Source organism: Crocodylus siamensis, chromosome 15 (assembly GCF_052110815.1).
Source record: "Crocodylus siamensis isolate JL-2025a chromosome 15, ASM5211081v1, whole genome shotgun sequence".
Classification (NCBI taxonomy): domain Eukaryota; kingdom Metazoa; phylum Chordata; order Crocodylia; family Crocodylidae; genus Crocodylus; species Crocodylus siamensis.
The window spans coordinates 54162324-54184901 of record NC_143409.1 but is presented as its reverse complement, the minus strand read 5'-3'; the positions used below and the strand labels follow the sequence as shown (position 1 = coordinate 54184901).

At 60.5% G+C, this 22578-nt stretch overlaps 3 protein-coding genes and 1 pseudogene across 7 annotated transcripts in view; all 4 read left to right on the top strand.

Annotated features, from left to right (window-relative positions):
* LOC149852907 (BOLA class I histocompatibility antigen, alpha chain BL3-7-like) overlaps positions 1–22578 on the top strand; it is a 622447-nt gene that overhangs the window by 333563 nt on the left and 266306 nt on the right. The gene's annotated exons all lie outside the window — the stretch shown is intronic.
* Positions 7383–7501, top strand: LOC149852920 (U2 spliceosomal RNA; annotated as a pseudogene).
* Positions 7618–11600, top strand: LOC149852919 (major histocompatibility complex class I-related protein 1-like). Its single transcript, XM_090029513.1, has 5 exons — positions 7618–7879; positions 9904–10140; positions 10576–10869; positions 11072–11158; positions 11473–11600. Exons 1-5 carry the CDS (start codon positions 7642–7644, stop codon positions 11598–11600), a joined length of 984 nt encoding a protein of 327 aa, XP_089885639.1. The 5' UTR covers positions 7618–7641.
* On the top strand, positions 13185–21659 carry LOC149852918 (major histocompatibility complex class I-related protein 1-like). Of its 5 annotated transcripts, none has more exons than XM_090028470.1 (9): positions 13185–13539; positions 16279–16431; positions 17139–17408; positions 17584–17865; positions 18521–18805; positions 19002–19091; positions 19503–19536; positions 20453–20472; positions 20884–21659. In XM_090028470.1, the coding sequence occupies exons 2-9, from the start codon at positions 16308–16310 to the stop codon at positions 20967–20969; spliced, it is 1191 nt and encodes a 396-aa protein (XP_089884596.1). In that variant the 5' UTR covers positions 13185–13539; positions 16279–16307; the 3' UTR covers positions 20970–21659. The 5 variants fall into 5 exon arrangements, with proteins under 5 accessions (XP_089884596.1, XP_089884597.1, XP_089884595.1 ...); XM_090028469.1 differs by lacking the exon at positions 13185–13539 and adding an exon at positions 15896–16012; XM_090028471.1 differs by lacking the exons at positions 13185–13539; positions 16279–16431 and adding an exon at positions 14109–16012.

Below are 22578 nucleotides of genomic sequence, written 5' to 3'. Positions count from 1 at the left end.
CCTTTCACCCCTTTAGGATCCCCCCACATTTACCCAAAGACCCACATCAAGCACCCTTCTGTCCAAGTTAAAGCAAGAGGCTGGCCCTGACTTTCCAGTTTGCAGAAAATGAGCCTAACATTGCCATCTCTGCGTCCAGTTTCTCCCGTGATGATTTGAAATCCCCCGCCAGGGTGGCCTGCTTTCTCTCCCCTCCCTGGGCACAGACAAGACATGCCTTATCTCTCACCAATTATCAAATATTTGAGATTTGGTTGCCTGTTTTTCTTCTTCCATCTAGTCCCTAGAGATGGTGAGAAGCTCTCTCTGCTGCTGCCTGTCCCCCCCTGCTCCTCACACAGGAACGTGAAAACTCCCCGGGTTTTGGCTACTTCCCCACCAATTTCTGCTCATGAAGATAATATTTCCTCAGGGTCTTCCCTTCCTCTCACTGATCATGAAGTATCATTACAGTGAAACCCCCCAGATTAAATGTCGTTCCTCCTGCAGTCATTTCCTTTTAATTCCCGATACTTGCCAGATCTCACTGTGAAATCCCCTCAGCCTTCACCCACCCTAAAGATCAAATATCAGCAGAAAAATCACTGCGTGTCTTCCTCCTGTTTGCAAATAGCGATGGAAAAATCAGTCGCTGCCACCTCCTTGTGCCTGGTGATGCATTTCCCTTCCATTGTCCAAAGCAGCAGCCCCCGGTCCCTTCCCCACCCAGCGCTGGAGGGTTTGGGGTGTGATTGAATCCTGGCCGCAGCTTCCCACCCATGCACGGGGGAGTGCCCCTTACTGCTCCTTCTCAGACACCGCACCAGCTGTCTCCGAATGAATCCTGTGGCTCAGTTTCCTGTGGATTTTACCTGCCTTCTCAAGCTGATACAATACAATTCAAAGAAAAACACTGATTTAAATGCAACAGGGTGTCGTTTCAAAGTCTGCGTCTGGCAGTGCTCTTCTCCCCTCCAGTGGTTACATGGAAAATAGCAAAAGGAAGCCGAGAGGAAAGCTGCGTGTCTGTGCACGTGCGTGCGGGTGTGCGCCTCTGCTTATATGTCGCTGCTTTGAACTTCTTGGAAAACTCTGTAGAATTGAATTGCTTTACCTGCTACTTTTTTTATTAAGATTTTCATTTCTTATGCATGTGGAAATAGTCATCCACTATTTTTTGTCACCAAACTAGAAGCATTTTTCCTCCTGTTCTCCCAGGACCCACTCCGCTGTCCAGGGAGGGGAAGAGGAGGGCTGGAGTGCCAGTACCTCCAACGCTGGTTTGGTAGTTGCACAATTGTTAGTGTGCTGCTTTGCGTGGGCCGTAGTTCACTTCTGCCTTCACAGCTTGCCAGGGGAGAAACAGACCTGGGTTTTGCTCGAGTCGCTGGAGCTGGGTTTGTGAACTGCTGCTGACAAAAGCTTATGTATCTCTGATTTAGTTAGTCTCCAAGGTGCAAATCTACCCTGCCTTCTGCCTGACTTCAGACTGACACAGCCAACTCCCTCCACAAGTGATGCCTGACAGGCACAGGGGCCAGGCCGGGCATGGGGAGTCCTATGCTCCCTGTGGTGGTGTCTTGAATTTGACTTTTCATTTCCCCTCATGGGATCCCCCATCTTCCCTGATACTCACACATGTGGAGGGGCTCACATCAGATCCGGGTCCTGCTTTTTCCTGCTACTCGTGGTAGCCAGGGCAGGCGGGTCTGCAGTGGGTGCTGCAGGGCCTCTGAGCCCCGCGCATGGTGGGCTGGGGCCAGGGTTTGGGGCTGCAGCTGCCAGTCTCCGTGCCCAGCACCAGCTCCAGCCCCTCCTCGGGGCAGAAGGGTGGCCCACAGGCAGCACTGGTGCATCCACACCAGCTCCCTGCCTGCTACATAGGGATGTTTGGGGAGCAGTTGCCAGGCACCGGCCAGGGCCAGAGGCAGCGAGAGGCAGAGGAAGGGGCCCGTGGGGACTGGGTGCAGGGGCTGCAGACCCGAACGTCTGGGACAGGAGCGCCCAACTGTGCGGGGCTGGCCGTGGGGGCTTGAAGGGCGCCTGGGCACCCTGCGGCACTGGTACACTCAGATGGGTGGCGGGTGCAGGCAGGTGCAGGGCAGGGCCCTGGCCCCGTGGTGCAGTGGCCGTGCCAGCCGCAGGGGGTGGGGAGCCGAGAGGGTGTTGACAAGTGTGTCCACAGGACCAGGTGATGTGGGGATGGGCGTGCAATGCTGGGGGGTCCATGTGAGCACATGAGAAGAGATGAGACTCCGCTGGGGGTGGAGGTAGCTGGAGGAGACCAGGTGAGGGCAACCCCAGGGTGTGAGCACAGGGGTTGGGTACATCAGTGCAATGGGTGGGGGTGCAGGAAACAGGCCCCTATCACCTTTCTGGCGTGGCAGGGCAGGGGCTTGTTCTGAACGGGACGCAGGACTGGGAAGCATCTCCTGGGCCCCTGCGTGTGGTCCCTGCTCTCCAGGCAGCTGACCGAGCTCCACGTGGACCCAGCTCCATCCCGGCCCCTGCTGCCCGCGGGGGAGGCTGTGCAGCCTCTTGCTGCTCCGGGGAGGAGAAGCACCGCTCTGCTTTCCAGCCTGGACTCCTTCCGGCCTGGCTTCATCCCTGCCCCTTCCTCTGCTGACCTTCCCTCTACCTTCAGGTGTCCATGAACACCAACCCCTTCGGCCCAGCTCTGGCATTCCCAGCCTGCGCGTGGGCTGCTGTCATGTCTCCTTTTTGCCTTATCCTGCTGTATTTTCCCCCCACAAACCATCCCAGCGCCCCTCCTCCCCTCTGTTAGCCTAGCATAAAAGCCCTTCAGGTAAGTACAGCCTGCTTGACAGAAGCAGCTGGCTCTCACCCAGCGATGGGCGTTGTTTACATGAAATGCGGTTTTTTGCTAAGTCAGAATGAATTAAGGAAACCAAGAAGTTGGCTAAAAGCAGAAAAACAACCCGTGATCTCGACAGCTAGAGACTCTCTAAGGCAAAACAAACCATAGAAGAAATAGCTGTTAAGTAACTTGCAAGGTTGCTACAGAAACGTGTGACATAAACGACCATAGGACAGAGTATATGGTAAAATAAGAAATGGGGCTGTGTAAACAAGGCGGGTTTAGTTCTTTTGAAGTCCTACTGCAAAATCCTCAGCACGGACGCTCAGACCAGAGCTCTACCCTGTGCCAAACTCAGACACAGGAGCTGGGCGCCCCGGAAAAGACCGCACAGCCTAATCAACAAGTGACATCCTGTTCATTGTATCTCGGGATGGTCAGATGCTATATTGTTTTTAACTAACTGCAGTAACAGAATTGTAACTGGTAAGGTTATTTTGGCTTTTTGATTTAAATTGTAAGTGTTAGGGTTCAATAAACTTGCTTACAGTTAAGCACAACTGTGTCATAGTCTCTGTACCTGGTAAAAAGACCCATAGTAGCGTTATTGGATGTAACATGCCCCCCACCCCGGTGAGGTTGGGTCTGGACCGTCCTGAATGGCCTGATCCAGGGCCTGGGTGGGAGGGGGTGTGCATGTGTTTCAGGGTCTCACGCTCTCCAGCTCGTGTACAGGCGTGAGCGCAGAGGTGACGGTGTCATTAGGGGGCTCTGGCAGTACAACTATGATGGGGGAGATTTCCTCAGCTGTGACATCAGTCCTCGTGCCTGGGTAGCAGTCATTCCCGCAGGCCCAGCTCACCCAACGCAGGTGGAACGAGGATCAGGCCAGCCTTCAGCAAGTGAGAAGCTACCTGGAGACCTGCATCAAAGGGCTGCAGAAGTACGTGCAATACAGGGTGAAAGCGCTGCAGGGAAGTGAGCATGAGTCTCACCCCACCCTAGGGCAGCACTGACCAGGGCCATCCCACCCACCCTGTCGAGAACATACTGCTCCTCCTCCCATATGGGAGACTGTGAGTGCTGCCACTGGCAGGATGTCTTCACCCTCACACTATTACTCTGGTACCCAGTGAGGTCTGTCCTGGCCCTAGTCACTCCTCTCCAGGTGAGGGCATCCTCCCAGGTGTCTGGTCCAGGCCCATGTTTGAGAAGTAGAGAGCAGCTCTGGCGATAGACCCCATTCCCTCAGTTCAAGACCTGGTGTTACACATCCATGCCTGACATCCCCTGAAAGACAGACAGTGGTCATGCCTTGCTCACCTGGTCACGACACACCTTGTCTTTCTTGCCCACCACGACTTTTCTGTTTCTTCCAGAGGAATCGTCATGTAGAGGGCGGTGGTACTGGTGGGTCACTGATGGCCTCAGTGCGCTCAGCCCGGTGTAGAGCTCCTGTGGGGCTCCTCCTCCCTCCACCCCACCCCTTTCCACTCGGGAATGACTGTCAGATCTGAGTGATGAGTCAGGTGCACTCTGCAATCCCTTCTGCTTCTTTAGGGGTACGGTGAGGATCATATGTGCTAGCACTGTGCCTGTGCCTGTCTCACAAATCACAATCAAACAGGTAACAAAATACAAATCGCTCAGGCATGACAGCAATGCCTCGACACACTGAGCTGTCCCCTTCCTGGGCAGCTCTGGGCTGGGCACCTTGCACCCACTGGCTAGTAGCCTGTCGCAGAGCTCTCAGGTGCCCTGGACTGAGAGCAGAAACGGCTCAGGAGAGACTCCTAGTGGTGGTAAGGGGGAAACTCAGCTGCCAGTCACCAGGACAGCGCAGGTGCTGGTTGCTAGGGCAACCAGGGAAACCTAGAGACACAGCACCGGAGCAGGCCAGGCCTAGCTGCCACGGTGCCAAGCCCCCTGGCCCTGCTCATGGCGGCCGCACCCGTGTCCCACACTGGTGAGTGGTGGCAGCCGCAGGTGGGAGAGGTGGGCCGAGCTGAGGGAGCGGCCAAGCCCCCCCGGCACAAGCAACGCCCCCCCCGCTGGAGGGTGAGCTGCATGGCCCAGTGCTCCCACCAGTGCTCCCATGTTCTGTCCCACCAATTCCCCTCCCCCGCTAGGGGAGGCCAGGAAGTGACTGTGGGGGCTGGGTCCTCCTTCTCTTGGAGGTGCACAAGGAGGTCTGGGCTGCAGCAGGACCCGGGTTTGGGGCCAGTCGACCCTGCAGAGCTGGACAGGATGCCACCCACCATGCCACCCTGCCAGCACCCTCAGGGTTGCCTAGGCCACCCAAACCCTGGGAAGAAATGGCTTCTAATAGTGAGAGAGGCCTGGCAGTGCCACTGTGCAGCAGTTCCTGAGATGACTGTAGAGTCTAAAGCAGGACACCCTGGGACAGAAACCCGGTGGTAGTACTGATATAAAAATCGCAGTTCGTTTCTTTGGAGGCTCGCGAATAATAATTCCTCAGGCACACATTAGCAACACAAAGGGTATATTTGCAAATAGGGTTAGAGTGAAGACAAAAGACCACTCTGCCCCCGCGGAAAACTTCCAGCTGGCTTTTATCCTCTCTCTCCTGGGCACGTATGCAGAAGCAGGAACTCTTACAACTCATTTCTGGTTCATACAAACATACATGAAATGACGTCACGTCATCCATCGCATGTGCGTTATAATTAACTACTTAAGTATGCAGGGCGGATAGGCATATATGCATTAGCTAATTACGCATGCTTAGAAAGCTCTCTAGGTTACCAAAAGTTCAAATTCTCTCTCTCTCAAGGACACAATCATTAGAATTGCAATTTCTGTAATCTACATGAGAAAACAGAGGGAGTATGTGATTTAGTGTAACAAAGAGATAGTAAATTAGCCAAGAGGGGAGGGATGTCCTTGGTGGTGTTTCTTTTTCTTATCAGGTATGAGATGTAGACTGTGCAGTTCTAACAACACTCCATTCATTATGCATTTTTAATAATATTTCTAACAATACGATACCCTGGGCAGCAAGGCCTGCGATTCCCCGGTGCTGGAGGTGCTCCCAGGCTGCCCCAGGGCAGCAGTGTCAGCACACCTGGGGCGCAGGCAGGGCTCCCAAAACAACCAGGGAGCAGCGAGTGCATCAGACATGTCCTGCAGAGCAGCCACCTGGGGCAGGCTGAGCTCTGTGCCCCAGAGGAGTGGCTCTGGTGTATTTTTGGGTCAAAACTGAGTGGAAAGGAAGAGGTGGCATTTCCTGAAGCACCCCAGGTCCAAGCCTGAGACCCGCTGTGACAGGGATCAGAGGCAGTGAGACAGGGTTGGGTTTGAACGCAGCCAGAAGCTGCTCTGGGATTTGCTTGCACTTCTCTCCACTCTGCTGTGCTGAGATCAGGACCCGAGGACTGAGGAGGGAGCAGGGGAGGATCTGCCCTGTCCTGTTGGCCCCCACTGCTCCCTCCACTGTGCTTCCTCTCCAGCCTGGCCTGCAGCGCCGGGTCCTTCCTCTACAGCCTGTGGCGGGCCAGTAGGGGGTGCTCCTGCATTGAGCCGCCCACCTCCCTGCGCCTGACCACCTGCCAGGCTCCGAATGCCTCCAGGGGGCGCCTTATGTCCGGCCGACCCCCTTCCCAGAGCACACTCGCTAGCCTGGGGGTATCGTAGCTGCCACCACCCCGAGAATGGACTCACTCCGGCCCTGTGTCCTCGGGGAAACACAGGCCTAATGTCCCACAGGTACTCGACCCGGTACAGGCACTTGGGGCACTTCCCCAAGTCTGGGGGCAAAAAGGTATAGTCTCCCTTAGTCCGCAGACCTAAGGAGTCTCTTAGGCATAATTTAGACCCACCCCTCAATAAGTCTCCCACACCGGTTACAAAGGAGAACTTTATTGATTACTGGGGTAGGGTGAAACTAGGGTACAAGATTGAGCAATATCCTAGAAATCCTAGAGAGCAAACAGTGTGGCTGGGGTAGCCTTTTGATCATGCAGCTGAGTTACTGCCAGCTAGATATCTAATCCAATCTTGAGCAGCTTCCTCACACACTTCATCCAGAGGCTGGTGAGATCCGTTCTAGCATCCGGCTGTTCCTGGTTCATGAGTTTTTGGGGAAGAAGCTAGTTTTAGTTGGTACAGCTTCTCTGAACTCCCCGCTCCATGGCTCCAGCCTCACCTCATGGCCGAAGAGACCCGTCCTAGCGCCTGTGACCTCACTCACCTGGGCCAGTGGAGGTCAGCCCCAGCTGGCTGTCAGCCAACCAATTTGAAATGCATCACCTGTTACCAGGCAGATTCCAGCCCCCCAGGTAGAAACCCCCCACCCAGGTAGCTGATGCCATTCCTGTAGGCAGAGAGAGCAGGTTCCCCCTCCCTCAGGAAAGCAGCCAGCTCAGGTGACCTAAAGGGACAGGCTGAGGTGTGACTCCTCTGTGTGCTGGGCCCATCCTAATCAAATGGTCACAGCTCAGAGGTTTTAATCACATTGTCACAGGGCAGAGATTTTGGGGAGAAACCAAGGAGACTTACCTGGCAAGGGAAGCAGCGTGACCACGTAGGCGGGCTCCCCAGGGCAGGTGATCGTCTCTGATATGTCCTCCCTCGGAGGTCTATATTGAGCAGATTCTTGGTGTCGGGAGGTGGAGCCGGGGCTTGCTCCATCCACTCCATGCATTGACCTGGTATTACAGTGCTTCCAGGACTGGTGCAAAAAAACAGGGATAAAAAAAAAAAGGCTTTCTGCCACACAGCCCCTCTGGGAGATGGCAGGGAGCACCCGAGGGCACTGGTGTCTGCCCCCACCAGTGCTGACCCGTCACTCTCCCACAGGCTCCCACTTCTACCGGCATTTCTACATGGGGGGGTCAGATCCGAGCCCAGACGTGCTCGCCTTCACTGCCGTGGGCTACGTGGACAACCAGCAAATTCTCCACTGCGACAGCGAGACACGGAGAGAGGAGCCACGTGGGGACTGGGTGCAGGGGGCCGTCGACCCTGACTTCTGGGATGCTGAAACCAGGAGCTTGCAGGGCTGGCAGCAGGGATTTGAAGGGAACCAGGTTGCCCCGCGGCAGTGCTACAACCAGACTGGCTGTAACTGTGGGCAGGGAGGGGTGGGCAGGAGGATCAGGGGGACCCTGGGACCAAGGGGTGACTGGTGAGGGAGTGGGGCAAGCATCTGCCAGCAGCTTAGGGTAGGGAGCTGGGCAGACATTGCATTGTCTTGTGTGTAGTCCGTGGTGCCTGCCAGCCAGCTACTCTTTGCCGTCGCCTCAGGCAGGGGCAGGGTGAGGGGCAGGGGCACCAACTCAGTCTTCAGCCAGGGGGTCTGGTGGCTGCAGAGGAAGCCCTCTCCCCTTCCCGTGCATCCGGTGTAAGCAGCATCCCCCGGCCTGTGCCCAGGAGGCCGAGTCTCTGGTGCTTCCCTGCCTCAGACCTGCTACGCAGACCCCGCCGGGCTGTGCAGCTCCTGGCAGCCGGAGCCCAGCCCTTGTCCCCCAGGGCGGAGCGCCCACGCTGATGCGTGGAGGGAAACCCCGCGTGCCCGGTAGTGGTGGGAACGGCTGCTCTCTGCCCTGCCGTGGTCCGCGCGCAGCTCCCCAGCTCCTGCCCGCTCCGGTTGTCTGGAGCTGCCTTGCCCTGCCCTGAGCACCTCGGTGCCACTGCCAGGTGAGGGGTGTTTGAGGTCAGCTCTTGTGGCCTCCAGACCTGCTCTGCCTTCCTGGGGCCTGTCGCTGCCCTGCCACGTGCTGCCAGGGCCTGGGTTGCCAGCTCTGACATACAGCAGAGAGGGGGAAGGAGTGTGCACCACCCTCCCTGGGTGAGCCTGCCCCAGCCCCCGTGCCACACCTCCCCCCAGGCCTCTGAACACGCCAGCCTGCCCCCGTCACAGCGTAAGTGGGAGCCGGGGTGAGAAGAGCGCTGCACCCCCTGCGCTGCGGGAGGGGCTCCTGGCCCTACAGTGACCCCAGCCCGGGGAGCCCCTCTGACCCAGGCTGAGCGTCTCTGAGTCTTGTGTGTAGGGGCTGATGGGGCTGGGAAGGACAAGGGGCTGGGGCGGGGGCGGGGGCTGGGGCGGGAGGACCGATGTGTAAGAGGGCAAGGGGCCATGTAGGCCTGTGATGCCCAAGACAGCTGGGTGCAGGGTCCCTATCACCAGCCCTGTGCAGCTGGATCTCCCGCGCTGGGGCGCAAAGGGCTCACGCAGCTGGTGCTGCCAGCGAGGGCAATGATGGAAGGTGCCATCCTGGGGCTCCTGCCCACGCCTCTGCCCGGCCCAGCCCCTGCCCCCCGTGCCTGCCCCCTGCCCCGTGCCTGCCCCCTGCCCCGCGCCCCGGGGCTGCCCCGCCGCAGCCTGGCAGGGGAGGAGGCGCAGGCGCTGCCCAGCCTGCCCCAGGGGTAGGGCCCTGTGAGGACCTCGGCCTGGCCTGTGCCTCGGCAGAGTCCCGGGGCAGGGCCCGGGGCTACCTGGTGCCTGGGCAGGGAGGATGCAGAAGAGCCCCTGTGAGGAGCGGGAGGGCTCCGGCCAGCCCAGGGCAGGTACACGGGAGTGCAGCGCTGGCACCGGGCAGGGGGCTCACCCCCCGTCAGAGACACTGCGGGCAGGAGGCAGCCCCAGCCGGCTCCACAGGGAAGCAGTGGGAGGTGTAAAGGCCACCCCACACCCACCCAGCGTTCCTGGTGGGGCTGGGGCTGCCTTGGGCTGTGGTGCCCACCCCCACTGTGGGGCTCCCAGTGCCTCAGTCCACGTGTCCTCTCCCCGCCCAGACTGTGCCACCCCTGGGGGGTCCGCCCAGTCACAGCAGAGACCCCAGCCCTCACTCTGCTTTCCAATCCAGACTTGTCCCGGCTGGTTTCACATTGCCCCTTGCTCTGCCGACCTTGCCCTTTCCTTTCCAGCGGCTCATTCCCAGCCCTGGGCTCCTGCGCTGCCAGGGTGCGTGTGGGCTGCAGTTGTGTCCCTTCAGCCTTGGTCTCTGTGAGTGGAGCCCCCGAGCTGTCCCAGCGCTACCTGCCCCCCATGAGGTGGGCTCTGCCCCTGCCCAGCTTGGCAGCCCTTGGTGACACCTGTTCCCTGGAGCTGTGACCCTGACCCAGGATCAGCATCTGTGTTTCAGGGTCTCACACGCTCCAGCTCATCTACGGCTGTGAGCTTGGTGAAGACAGCAGCACTGAGTTTGGCTATGATGGGGAAGACTTCATCAGCTCTGATCTGAGGACACGCACCTGGGTGGCAGTCCCAACACAGGCCCGGGTCACTCAGAGCAGGATTGTAGGAGCCTACCTGGAGGAGACCTGCTTTGAGTGGCTGTGGAAATACCTGCAGCACGGGAAGACCACGCTGCAGAGCCTTAGTCCCGGTGTTACCCGCCCAGGGCACCCCTTACCCGCAGGGAACGCCCGCCCAATCTCCCTGTGTTTGGGGTGGTATGTGCTGTGTCCCGGGCCTGGGCCTGTCCCTGGGCCACAACACAGTGCTGCTGTGTGACACAGTGCGCTCTGTCCCTGCCTGGATCAAGCCCGTGGCTGGGTTGCCTGTGCCCCAGCCATGTGTCTGAGAACCAGAGATCAGCTGTCTCAGACCCCGTTCCTGCAGACCCGAGCACAGCATGGCCAGGTCTCCTGTCCCCTGTGCTCCCCCCCGATACCATCTAGTCCTGCTTGAAATGGCTGATGGAGCCAGCTTTGTATGGCCCAGCGCAGGGGCCCAGCCCGGCCTCCTGGCAGGGATGTCAGACCCACGGGGCCAGCGGGGCCAATCACTCTAACAGGTGTCTCCTCCCTCCCAGAGTCCCCCACGTCACAGGTGAGTGACAGACCATCATCCCGGGCCGGACTCACCACCCTGTCCTGCTGGGTCCACAGCTTCTACCCCAAAAACATCTCTGTCGTTTGGCTGAAGAAGGGGGAGCCGCAGCCCCAGGAGAGGAGCCGCCCAGGGATCCTTCCCAGCGGAGACGGGACCTACCAGACCTGGGCCACCGTCGGGATCGACCCCAGCAGCAGCCACACGTACACCTGCTGTGTGCGGCACACGAGCCTGGGTGCAGGCCTGCGAGTGGCCTGGGACAAGAGCAGACAGAGTGAGTGACCCCCGCCCGGGGAGGGAGGAGACCCCAGCCTCTAGCGGAGGGAGGGGCTCATTAAGCCTGCTAAGTGGGGAAGGACTGGTGGGGTTGGAGGAGACACGGGCACCCATGGGAAGGGGACACTTGGGCCCTGCAGCGGGGGAGGGGGGGTGGGTCTGGGGGTTCCTCTTGCTTACAAGCCCCTTCCCTCTGTCAGAGCCTGAGTCCAGCCTGATCTTGGCCCTCGTTATCACGATTGTGCTGGTCATTATCGCTGCGATGATTACAGCTATTTACTTCCTCAGTAAGTGCCAGGCAAAGCCTTTGGGGTCATGCCCAGGCCTTGGTGGAGCAGGGTGGGGCCTTATCATCACTGCCATGCCTGGGACCTGGGGGGATACTCTGGATTCTCCGGCTGCCCTGGCCCCCCAGGTCCACGTGCCCCCGGGGGCAGCAGCAGCCAGCCCCCAGCCCCAGGGCTGTGCGGCTGCCTTGCTGAGGGCCCCTGAGCGCTCTTGGGCTCCATGTGAACCGTGCCCCACAGCCCCATTGTCCTCCCCTGATGGGGGTGTCCTGAGCCCCGTGTCCTGGTCTGACCCCTGGCTGCACGCTGGGCAGGCAGCTCCTCTCCGGGCTGTGGCCCCAGGGCAGAGCCATCCCTGGTGGAGGAAGCAGCCGCACTCGCTGACCTCTGCCTTCTCTCTGCCGGGAATCGGGGACCGGGACACAGAGCAGAGACCTCGTAAGTGCGCAGCCCCCTCCAGTCTCTCCTCGTCACTGGTGCTGTGGGGCTCACTCCTGCCCTGGGGGTCACAAGGTGCCCGTCACTGCGGTATCTGGGCATTCCTGCCAGCAGGGCTCGCATGGGGCACGCGAGGCTGGGGGTTGCTCAGGGACCTCTAATCCCCTCTTTGTCCCCCCCCATCCCCCCCCCAGCCTGCAAAGGCTTTGATGGCTCCTTTGAGTTTCAGTGTGAGGGACCCAACCCAGGGGAGGGGCTTCGGGGGCCGGGCTGGTAAGGGGGTGGATGGCGAGCCAGCCTGTAGGTCTGACTCAGGGAGGTTGCCCTGGGGGCAGGATGGCCCTGCCATGGGTCTGCCTGGGTGGAGGTGGCAGCTGCGGCTGCATGTGGGGCCAAAGGGCTCCTGGCAACCCAAACCCCTTCTGTGCGAGCCCTGTGGGGGGAGGGCAGGGGAAGGGGCAGATACCCCCCCTGTCACCTGGCCAGCCCCTGCTAGCCCACACCTGCTCACTTGCTCCAGGGCAGGGTGAGTGTGAAGGGCCTACTGGCTGCACTGGCAGCCCCTCATGCCCCCTGGCTCTCCTGTGCTCAGGGTACAAGGTTCAGGGTGGGGCCGGGGGAATCTCAGGGGTCGGAGACGCATGGCTAATGTCTGTCCTTCCTCCCTGCGCAGGGAGCAATCACAGCTCCAGCACCTGCGTCAAAGGCAAGTGCAGGGGGCTCTGGCTCGAGGTATCCCCCAGAGAAGACCCTGCACCCCTCCGACCAGCCTTGGGATCCCCGGGTCACCCCAGGCTGGGCAGCCGTGGGGCTGAGGGCCAGGAGAGCTCCATGGCTGGCTGTGCACCAGCCCGTCTGCTCCTGGGGGGAGAGGGGCAGAGCGGGGTGTCCATCACCCCCCCAGCCAGACTGGGCTTTGGGGCCTGCGGATCTGGGCAAGGGCACTGCTGGGAGCAGAGCTAGTGAAGCGTGGGGGACCTGGCAGTGGCAGGTGTGTTGAGGGGGACATCTCCTCCCCTCAGAGCAGGGTGACCCCAGGCTGGAGCCAAGCAGGGGTCAATGCCTGCCCGGTGCTGCAGTCCCTACAGCTCCAGCATCTCCCATGTCTCATTCCCACAGCTCAGCGGAGCCTGGTGGGGCCTGTGACACCTCCTGAGAGACCCACGGAAGAGGAGAGACGGATCATTGACGATCGCATGCTGATTCAGCCCTTCCAAATGCCTTGCTCTGATTGCCCTGATTTTGCAAAACAGAGCCCCTTGCCGTGGGACAGGATGCACTGAGCTGGGGGAGCGCATGCATTAAGGCAGAGGAGCACTGGGCTGGCTCGGGCTGGGGGCAGCGGTAGGTGTTGTGGGGCTGGAGCTGTCTCCAGGCAGCACGTCTGCCCCGCCAAGTCCCACCCTGGCACGGCCGGATCTGAGCCTCCTGCCGGCTGTGGCCCGGACACATCCTGTGCCCTCTCGGGAACTTCCCGCAGGGCTGCCGAGCACGAGGAAGGTGCCTGTCTGCTGGCAGCGGGGTCTCTCATCCCAGCCCTGCCCCTTCTGGCCCAGGGACTGGCTAGCCCTGGCAGCCCCCACCTGCGACTCCAGCAGAGCCCCTCTTGCCCGTAGCACGGCTCTGCCCTGGCGCTGTTCGGCAGAGTGACTAGCTGTGCCCTGGGCCCTCCTGGCCAGGACACCCCGCACCTGCGTCCTCCCCCGGGCTTGGACCCTTCAGGCTGCACCCGCAGCGAGCCTCTGGACCCTGTCGTAGCCGGCAGCTTGGCGCCTGAATGCAGTCTGGGGCGGGGGAGATTAAACGCCTTTACTCCCAGTTAGGAACCGGGCCTGCAGGTCTGCGTTTCAGCTGGAGTCTCGTCACGCGGGGTGGAGCCGTATTGAATGTACGCAGAGCGACCCCCCGCCGATCTCAAACACGGCCGAGCCTCCTTCACGCAGGTTCGGGTTAGCAGGGTCTGGGCATGTGGGCAGGGGACGGCTCTGCTGCGGGGGAGGAACCACGCGTGATTTCGGGGGATGGCACGAGCTGGGGCTTCGTGCAGATCCCCGTAACGTCCGCCTCGGTGGGCCTAGCATGGGACACGGGAAGCAGAGAGTCTCGGCTGCCAGCTTCAGGCAAACCTATCATGCTTGAAGTGCAAATAACACGAACTGTCCAAACATGAACCGTTCGCTTTCTGGAAGAGAGAGGGGGAAATGTAGAAATGAGGGTATTTTTCAGTTCCCCTTTGACAGCCTCACAAGGAGACGGGACTTAGGGAGGGTGATGCTAGTTTGCAACTTATTCCTCCCTCTGCCCTGTGCTGTCCTTTCACAGCCTCTGGGGAAGTGAACGTGGGTTCAGGAAAGCCTGTGCTCTGTAGATGTCGCTTATTTAGTCAGGGTGTAACGGGGCACGTCCGCCCTGCCTTCTTGCCTCTGAGGAGCAACAGAAAGGGTGCGACTTATTTTTTGTCATAGTTTCTTCTTAAGGTTTTCATTGCCATTGCATGTCCTGCTTGGTTTAAACAGCAGAAGGCGTAGGGCCAAGGTGAAGGCTCCCCTGGTCTTCTGAGCCAGCTTGCACATCTCCTGCGGCTCTGGCACCAGGGCTCTCGGGAGCTGCCTCCACGTGACCGGCTGTTACTGGCGACCACGTGAGCGTTTATGTGCAGGAAACAGACCGTGAGATAGGGGAAGCTGCTGCCTTTTCGGAGAAATCATGTGCAATAAACAGACTCCTCCTCCCAAGGACCGAAGAGGGACCTGCTGCCTCCTCACAAGCAGCTCCAGCAGCTAGGCTGGACAGGGAACGTCCCTGCCTGTGATCACACCTGTGTCAAGGATTACGTGATCCAGGTGCAAATTTGCCCTGCCTTGTGTGAGCCAGGCCGGAGCCCTTCCCCGGGGGAAAGGTGGGCAGGAGCTTGTGAGATGGTCTGGAAGGAAAATATAAATCCACAGGCATGAATCCCACAGCGCTGAGCTCTGGGCTGCATCACTGTGTGGGGGGCCCCTTGATATCGGTTCAAACTCGTGGGACTTTCTGCTGGGTGCAAGGAGCAGTCAGCTACCAGAATGCCTTTCTAAATCCAAATAGGTTTCCCCTGGTCCTTGTCGAATGTTTTTCTTGGTGCCTGACTGACATGCTCCTCTGCAGAGGCTGCTGCATTTTCACGGGGCCATCTGTGCCTGGATTCAGGGGCAACACGTAGGGGGTGCACGCAGATGCACATGCACCCTCTGAGCATGGTGGCAAATCCGCTGCAAAGAGGCGCCGCCGACACTGTTGGTGGTGCCTGTGGGCAGTCGCCACTTGCCACCCCACCGCCCACACCACTGGCGGTGCCTGCGGGCAGTCCGCGATCCATGCTGGCCGCTGTCAATGCTGCCGGTGGCGGCTGTGGGTGTTCCCCAGCCCTTGGCCGGCACTCGCCACACCCCCACCAGCAGTGCTGGTGGCATCTGTGGGAGCTCCCCTGCTTACCACCACTGCGCTCCTGCCACCGCCGTGCCCTCCCAGTCACCAAGGCACGCACCGTTCATGCCCGGGTTGTCTGCTGCCCTCGATGTGGACACAAGGGACAGGACCTATAGCAGTGGGGGTCAGTCAGCCCAGGGCTCGTGCTGCTGGCTGCATGGGCTGGTGCCCCGGCTGCTGCTACCACTGCTCTGTGCTTTCTGCGCTGTAGAGCTGCAGGGGTGACTCGGATCAAGTGTTGTGCCTATGCTTGCCTGGTAGGGGAAACACTGTGACCACCAAGGTGGTTGTCCTAGTTGCACCCGGGGATGACCTCTCTCCTGCAGCAGGGGTAGTACCCGCCAAGGTAATACATCATTAACCTCCCACTTAGCTGCTCGAGTGTGGAGATCTTGACTTTATGCCCACTTTATGCAAATGGGAGACTCCTCCCAAGTTTGCTCCTGGGGCCGTATGGCTGAGGGCAAGCGAAACTTGGGGGCATCCAAACCCCAAGCCTCTGGACTTGGGCCCACACATAGGAGGCCCAGCAAAGGATTTAGAAACATCTGAAGCCCCAGGTGGGGGTGGAGATTGTTTGCCAGTAGTAGGGCCACTTATGGTTGTGAACTGACTCACGGATTTGGACAAGATGTGACAGATTTGGCTTGGAACACAGAAAAAAAATAAATTAGAAAAGAAAAGAAAAGAAATCTAACCAGGCACTGGTGACTTGGCAGCTCCGCGGGTCGCTAGTTGGGTGGGGCAGAGGCAGGAAGGGCTGTGTGAGAGGTGCCGGGTTTCAGTTAATAAGGAAGTTGGCTGGCGCTTTGGTGCCTGGATACTCAGGGGAAGGAACGATGTCTTTAGGGGAGCCGGGGAGAGGCTGGCCTGGCATGTCCCAGCCCCTGCGTCTGGTCTGGCTCCTCATCTGGCTGCTAGGAGAGATGGGCATTGCTGGGGCTACTGCAGGTGAGGAGCGGGAGCTCTCGGCCAGCTCCTTCCTGCTGGCCCCACCGTGCTCTCTCCAAAGCCCCTGTCTTTTGCCTTTTGCCTTTTGCCTTTTGCCTTTGCCCTTGCCCTTGGCTTGCTGCCCTCCCCACTGTTGCACTCCCTCCTGCCTGCAATACCTACGTTGGGGTTTCACTTACAGTGTCTGGTGGGGTACTTGGGACTTCCTGACTCCACTGAGTCTATTTTTTTAATCTATTTGATTGGTGCCACCCTTCACCGCCAAGGCTGCGGGGGCGGGCGATGAGCAAGCAGAATGACTGAGGAACAGGGAAGTGGCATCGGCCAAAATGGAGAGGAGAGCAAACCACACAGGCAGGATCACATCCTTGTTGCTTGTGACTACGGCCTTCCCGAAGAGGAGGATTTTTCTCTACCCGGTGTGCATTCACACATGTGCCCGTGTGTCTTTATTATGTAGCTCTCCACCTGTGTCTCCAACCCAGACCCGCCGTCTCCTGTCGCCCCATACAACATGCTCTGACAACCACGGTTCCCAGTCCCCAAATGGGACTGAAGGAACTGAGGAAGACCACCCTCTCCCTCCCTGCTTGGTCTCGGGTTGGGATGCCTGGGCTCTCCCCGCCCCCGCCTCCGGACCGGGTGGGACTGAAAGGAGGACGGCCAAGGGTCGGGGCAGGGAATCCAGACCCATGCTCTCTCTCTCCCCCGCTGGGAGGGAGCCGGGGCTGGGGTCCTCTCCCGGTGCTGGCAGGTGGGAGCTGGGGCTTGTGAGGAGTGGTCTGGCTTTGCCCTGGTACACTGGTGGCAGCAGAGGCTGTTAGTGCTGCGCAGCCCTGGTCTGAAGGCAAGGGCCTGCTGGAGGTGGGCAGGGTCACGTTGGCCCTGTGAGACGGCCGAACCTCTTAGGCGCCACCCCGTTGGGCGCTGCGTGCCCATCCGACGGGATACGGCCTCTGCGCCTCTTTGGCTGCAAGGGTGCCTGCTCCTATGCCAGCTGCTGCTGCAAACCCGAGCCGCTCCCAGGCCTCGGGGATCGTCCCTGGGTTGCTACAGGGAGCCCCGCTGTGCCGTCCAGTGGGACAGCATCCCTGGGACTGACTGACCCCTCTTTCTGCCCCCCCAGCCTTGGCAGGCCCCCACACCCTGCAGTACCTCCTGACGGCTGTGTCGGAGCCCAGCCCGGGCCTGCCCGAGTTCACGATGCAGGGCTATGTGGATGGGGAGCTCTTTCTGGAGTACGATGGCGAGGCCCAGCAGATGCGGCCCCGTGCTGCCTGGATGCGGGCAGCCCCGCCTGCGGTCTGGGAGAGCGAGAGCCGCGTCCACAAGCTGTGGCAGGGCTGCTTCCGCGGCAAGGTCCGCAGCCTCCTGCACCTCTACAACCGAAGCCAGGGTGAGCTGCCCGGGGAGCTGGGACTGGCATGGCCAGCATCCCAAAGTGGCCTGTGCTTCCCCTGCTTCGAGCTGATCAGAAGCACCAGCCACGCTGGGTCAGAGCGGTCCTGGCCGGGAGCGGGGCCCTTGCGTGCACGACCTGGCTTCCATGCCCTGTGCCCTCTTCCGTGCAGGATACCACATATTTCAGTACGCCTGTGGCTGCGAGATCCAGGCGGACGGTGGCACCAAGGGCTTCCAGCACTTGGGCTTTGACGGGGAGGAATTCCTGACCTACGACGTGGCGACGCACCGGTGGCTGGCCCCCGTCGCGGAGGCCGAGGCTGAAGCCACGCAGCGCCTGTGGAACGGGAACAGCGCGGCCCTGCACTACTACAGCAACTTCCTGGAGCACGAGTGCCCGAAAATCCTGCGGAGATACCTGGAGTATGGGCACAGCTCACGGCCACAGAGCAGTGAGTATGGGGCGGGGGCGAGCATCGTTCTTCCCAACACCCAGCTGCGGCCAAGAGCTGCCCAGGACCAGGGCCACAGGGCTCCCTTCTGGGCAGTGTCTGCCCTTGTGCTGCCCCCACGTCCAGGCGTGGGCAGGCTGGGGTACAGAAGAGCAAGGGCTGGGAGTGCGGGGGTGTCCCACTGGACCCAGGCCCGAGGACCCCTCCCTACTTGTCTTGCCAGAGTGCACGACCAGGCACCTCCTTCCCGGGGGGAGCACTCACCCCGGACCCCTCTGCCTGGGGCGGTGAGCGCTGCATCTCAGCCCTGCCTCGGGGCAAGACCACGGCGCCTCTCGGACACAGTGCGCCCTGCCTCTGCCCTGGTCAGGCCTCCCAGCTGGGTGGAGCTCATGGGGTGTCTGTGCCTTGGGCTCGTGTCTAAGAGTCAGAGATCAGCCGTGCCGGACCCCATTCCCACAGCCCCAAGCCTAGGGCAGCCGTGTCTCCCATCCCCTGTGCCCCTGCCCCAATGCCATCTGCTCCTGCCCAAAATGGCCGATGGAGCCAACTTTGTATGGCCCAGTGCAGAGGATGAGCCCCACTACCCGGCAGGGATCTCGGGCCCAAGGGTCCAGTGCAGGGGTCACTCTAATGGCCGACTCCTCCCTCCCAGAGCACCCCAAAGTACAGGTGAGCAACAGGCCATCATTGCAGTATGGACGCACCACCCTGTCCTGCCGGGTCCACGGCTTCTACCCCAAGGAGGTGGCTGTTGTCTGGCTGAAGAGCGGGGAGCCGCAGCCCCAGGAGACGAGCCTCTCAGGGGTTGTTCCCAGCGGAGACGGGACCTACCAGACCTGGGCCACCATCGAGATCGACCCCAGCAGCAACCACACATACACCTGCAGTGTGGAGCACGCGAGCCTGGGTGCAGCCCTGCGAGTGGCCTGGGACAAGAGTGAGTGACCCCTGCACGGGGAGGAAGGAGACCCTGGGTGGCAGTGGTGGGAGGGGCGGACTGGCCCCACTAAGGTGGGATGGGCTGGACTATTGGAGGAGACACAGGGCACAGATGGAGAGGGGCACGTGGCCCGCACGGTGGTGGGGGCAGGTCTGGGGGCTCCTCTTGCTCAGAAACCCCTTCCTTCTTTCAGAGCCTAAGTCCAACCCGATGCTTATTGTGGGCATTGTTATCGCTGTTGTGCTGGTCATCGTCACGATGGGCACAGCTGTTTACTTCCTCGGTAAGTGCCAAGTGAAGGCCTTGGCCCCAGGCCATGCCCAGGCCCTGGGGCAGGAGGGGAGAGCCGGGGGGGCTCATCACTGGGTGTCTGGGACCTGGCGGGGGGCGGTGGGTCTCCGGCTGCCCTGGGCTCCCAGGTCCGCGTGCCCCGGGGCAGCAGCAGCCAGGCCCCAGCCCCAGGGCTGTGCGGCTGCCTTGCTGAGGGCCCCCGAGGGCTGCTCTTGTGCTCCATGTAAACTGTGACCCACAGCCCCATCCCCTTCCCTGGTGGGGGGGTCCTGGGCCCTGTGTCCCGGTCTGAGCCCATGGCTCCATGGTGGGCAGGCATTTCCTTTCTGGGCTGTGGCCCCAGGTCAGAGCTGTCCCGTTGTGGAAGCAGCCGCACTCGCTGACCTCTGCCTCCTCTCTGCAGGGACATGGGGAGCGGGATACAAAGCAGTGGTCCTGTAAGTGTGAAGCCCCCTCCTCTCTCTCTCTCCCCTGTCATCAGTGCTGTGCAGGGCCCCCCGCCCTGTGGGCAGACAGACTTGCCCAGCCCTGCGCTGCCTCCCTGCAGCTGAAGGGTGTTGGTGCTGGTGTGGCTGGGCTGAGCCCTGAGCTTTGCCCGTGTCCCATCACCGTGGGATCTGGGCTTTCCTGCTGCAGGGCTCACATGGGGTATGTGGGGCGTGGGGCTGGGGGAACTGGTCCCTGTGCTCAAGGAGCTCCAACCTCCTCTCATTTCCCCCTCAGCCTGCGAGGGCTCGGATGGCTCTGCTGAATGGCAGTGTGAGGGAGGAAGCCAGGGGAGGGGATGCTGGGGCCTGGCAGGTTTGCGGGCAGCCTGGAGAGCCAGCCTGTTGGTTGAAGAGCCAGGCTGGGGAGGGACCGTCATCCTGCTGGCACTGTCTCTGCGCTCCCCCCGCACTGGTGCCAGCACTGGCCTGGCAGGGAGCTTGTGGGGAGGGGGGTTCCTGCACCTGGTCCTTGGAGGCTGCTTTCAGCATGTGGGTCCCTTGCCTGGCAGGACTGACCTCACCCCCTGGCCTGCCTGCTGCGGCCTGGGGCAGTGCTGTTTCCTGGGTTGGGTCCCTCCCGTGTAGCTAGCAGCTCTGACTGCATGTGGGGCCATGGGGCCCTTGGCAATCCCAGCCCCTCTGGGTGAGACCTGGGGGCGGGCAGGGGCAGGGGTCAGCCCCTGTCTGCCGGCATCTGGTCACTGTTGTGCAGGGCAGGGTGAGTCAACAGGCCTCCTGCCGGCACTCACAGTAGCTTGCGCCCACCTGGCTCTCCTGTGCCCAGGCTAGGAGGTGCAGGGCAGGGTTGGGGGGTCTCACCTGGCCTGAAACACCTTACTAACGCCCGTCCTTCCTCCCTGCACAGGGAGCAACCACAGGTAAAAGGTAAGTGGCCTGAGGGATCCTCCAGAAGAGATGCTGCTGCTCTCTGACCAGCCCTGGGAGCCCCAGATCACCCCAAGCCGGGCAGCTGAGGGGGCCGAGTGCCGGGAGAGCTGCATGGCTGGGTGTGCGCCAGCCCCCTTGCTCCTGGGGGGGAGGGGCAGAGTGGGGGGGGCAACGCCATCCCTGGCAGCCTGGACTCTGGGTCACGCAGCCCCGGGGAAGGGGCTGAAGCCCAGGAACTGCCAGGAGCAGAGCTAGCACGGCGCAAGGGAGGGGACCTGTCAGTGGGAGGTGTGTTGGGAAGGGGCATCTCCCCCCCTCAGTGCAGGGGGTGACCCCAGCTGGAGCTGAGTGCCTGTCCCCGTGCTGCCGTCCCTCCAGCGCCTACATCTCCCTGTCTTGTTCCCACAGCTGAGCAGAGCCTGGTGCAGCCTGCACCGCTGCCTGAGGGGCCCGTAGAGGAGGAAACAGCAGAGCACAGGGACATGCCACCCTGATTCAGCCCTTGCAAATGCCTTGTGTTTGATCACTGTGATTTTACCAGAGCAAAGCCCCTTGCTCTGTGACTGTAGATAGCTCTCCTGTGACATTAAACCTGCTGGACCATGGCCTGGTTGATCCAGGGTGGGTGGAGGCGGTGGGATTTGGGGATTGCTTGTGGTTGATCAGCTGGCTGCTGATCCTGCACCACAGTCTGATATTTATGACAAAAAACACGAGGTAGAGGTTAGATGCCCTCAGAGATGACTCTTAACATGGAGGTGAGCAGGCTTGCACTGAATCAGGCAGCATGTGGGTCGTGCCCCAGAGCCCCCCTTGCTCCCTCTCTGTCCTGAGTTGATTGTACAGTACACTTCATAATTTGTGTGTGCCACTCTGCAACCTGGGGGGCGCAACTCTGGAGCAAGGCCATGGTTTGAATGGACAGAAACTTTTTTTCCCTCCCTCTTTTCTTTTCTTTCCTTTATTTTGGGTGGGGTGAAGAGAGCTTTAGACCCCGTGGCAGGTTAGAGAGGCGTGCCTGGCATTGTGTCAAAGCTAACGGTAGTCTTGTGTAGGGTTTTAGGTGATAGCTTGTCTGGCATAGATTGAACAGGGCTGACCTGCCTCTGACGGGCTGGACTAGACGTGACCTTCCAGCCCCGCTTCTTCATTATTTCTTTGATTTCTCTGTGACAGATTATAAAAGCTACTTTAGAGAACAATTGTGCACCTGTGTCAGTTTTTTCTCTCTGTCTCTCAAGCCCCTGTTTGGAGGCTTCTCCGGGGGGAAAACAACGCAGGGAAGCAGGGTCACGGGGGTTGCAATAGGAAACGCCTGGCGTCTTTGCCAGCTCTGAGCGCAGCGCGGGACCTGGGGGATCGGAGCAGGGCCAGCAGGGAAGCAGGGCCAGGTCTTGGGCGTGAGTGGGTTTGGTTGCTCGAAGCAGCGTGGGGACGCCCGGGCTCTTTCCCCGCTGCAGGAGGGCAGTGGGGTCTCAGAGGCTGGAGCTGGATGGCAGCTCAGCGACCCCGTTCTGCCCGACATCAAGGGACTTCCAGGGGAGAGATCTGTAATGTCCTCCCAGCCCTTCTGTCCTGCCACTCTGCTTGGGGACCTTTGCCCTGTCCCTTTGCCACAGAGCACGTGACATCCCTGTGTGCCTTGCTGTCCTCTCTGAGCCCATGACACCTCCCTTGGCATCCAGCTCCTCGGGGCACGTTTGGCAGGTGGAAAGGCAACGCTGGCAGTGGCAATGGCCTCTCCTCCAGCAGGGGAGTCCTGTGGGACCGAGCATGAACACATGTCATGTTCCCACCTCTGGGAGACTGTGGCCCAGATTAGGGGAGCACGGCCCCCACCCAGCCCCCGTGCCCGGTGCTCTGGGGTCCCTCTGGGGAGAGACCCAGCAGGGTGGGGCAAGGGGCACAATCAGGGATGGATTAACCCTTTAGTGGGCCTGAGGCAAACAAACTCATGGGCTCTGTGCTGGTCAAGACCTCCTCCCCCGCCACCCCAGGACTTGCTCTGAGTCCAGCAGAAAAGGGAAGGGAAGTGGACAAGGCCAGGTGTGCCATGGACTGCCCCCGCCCAACTCAGGGCCCTGGGGAGGTGCCTAATTTGCC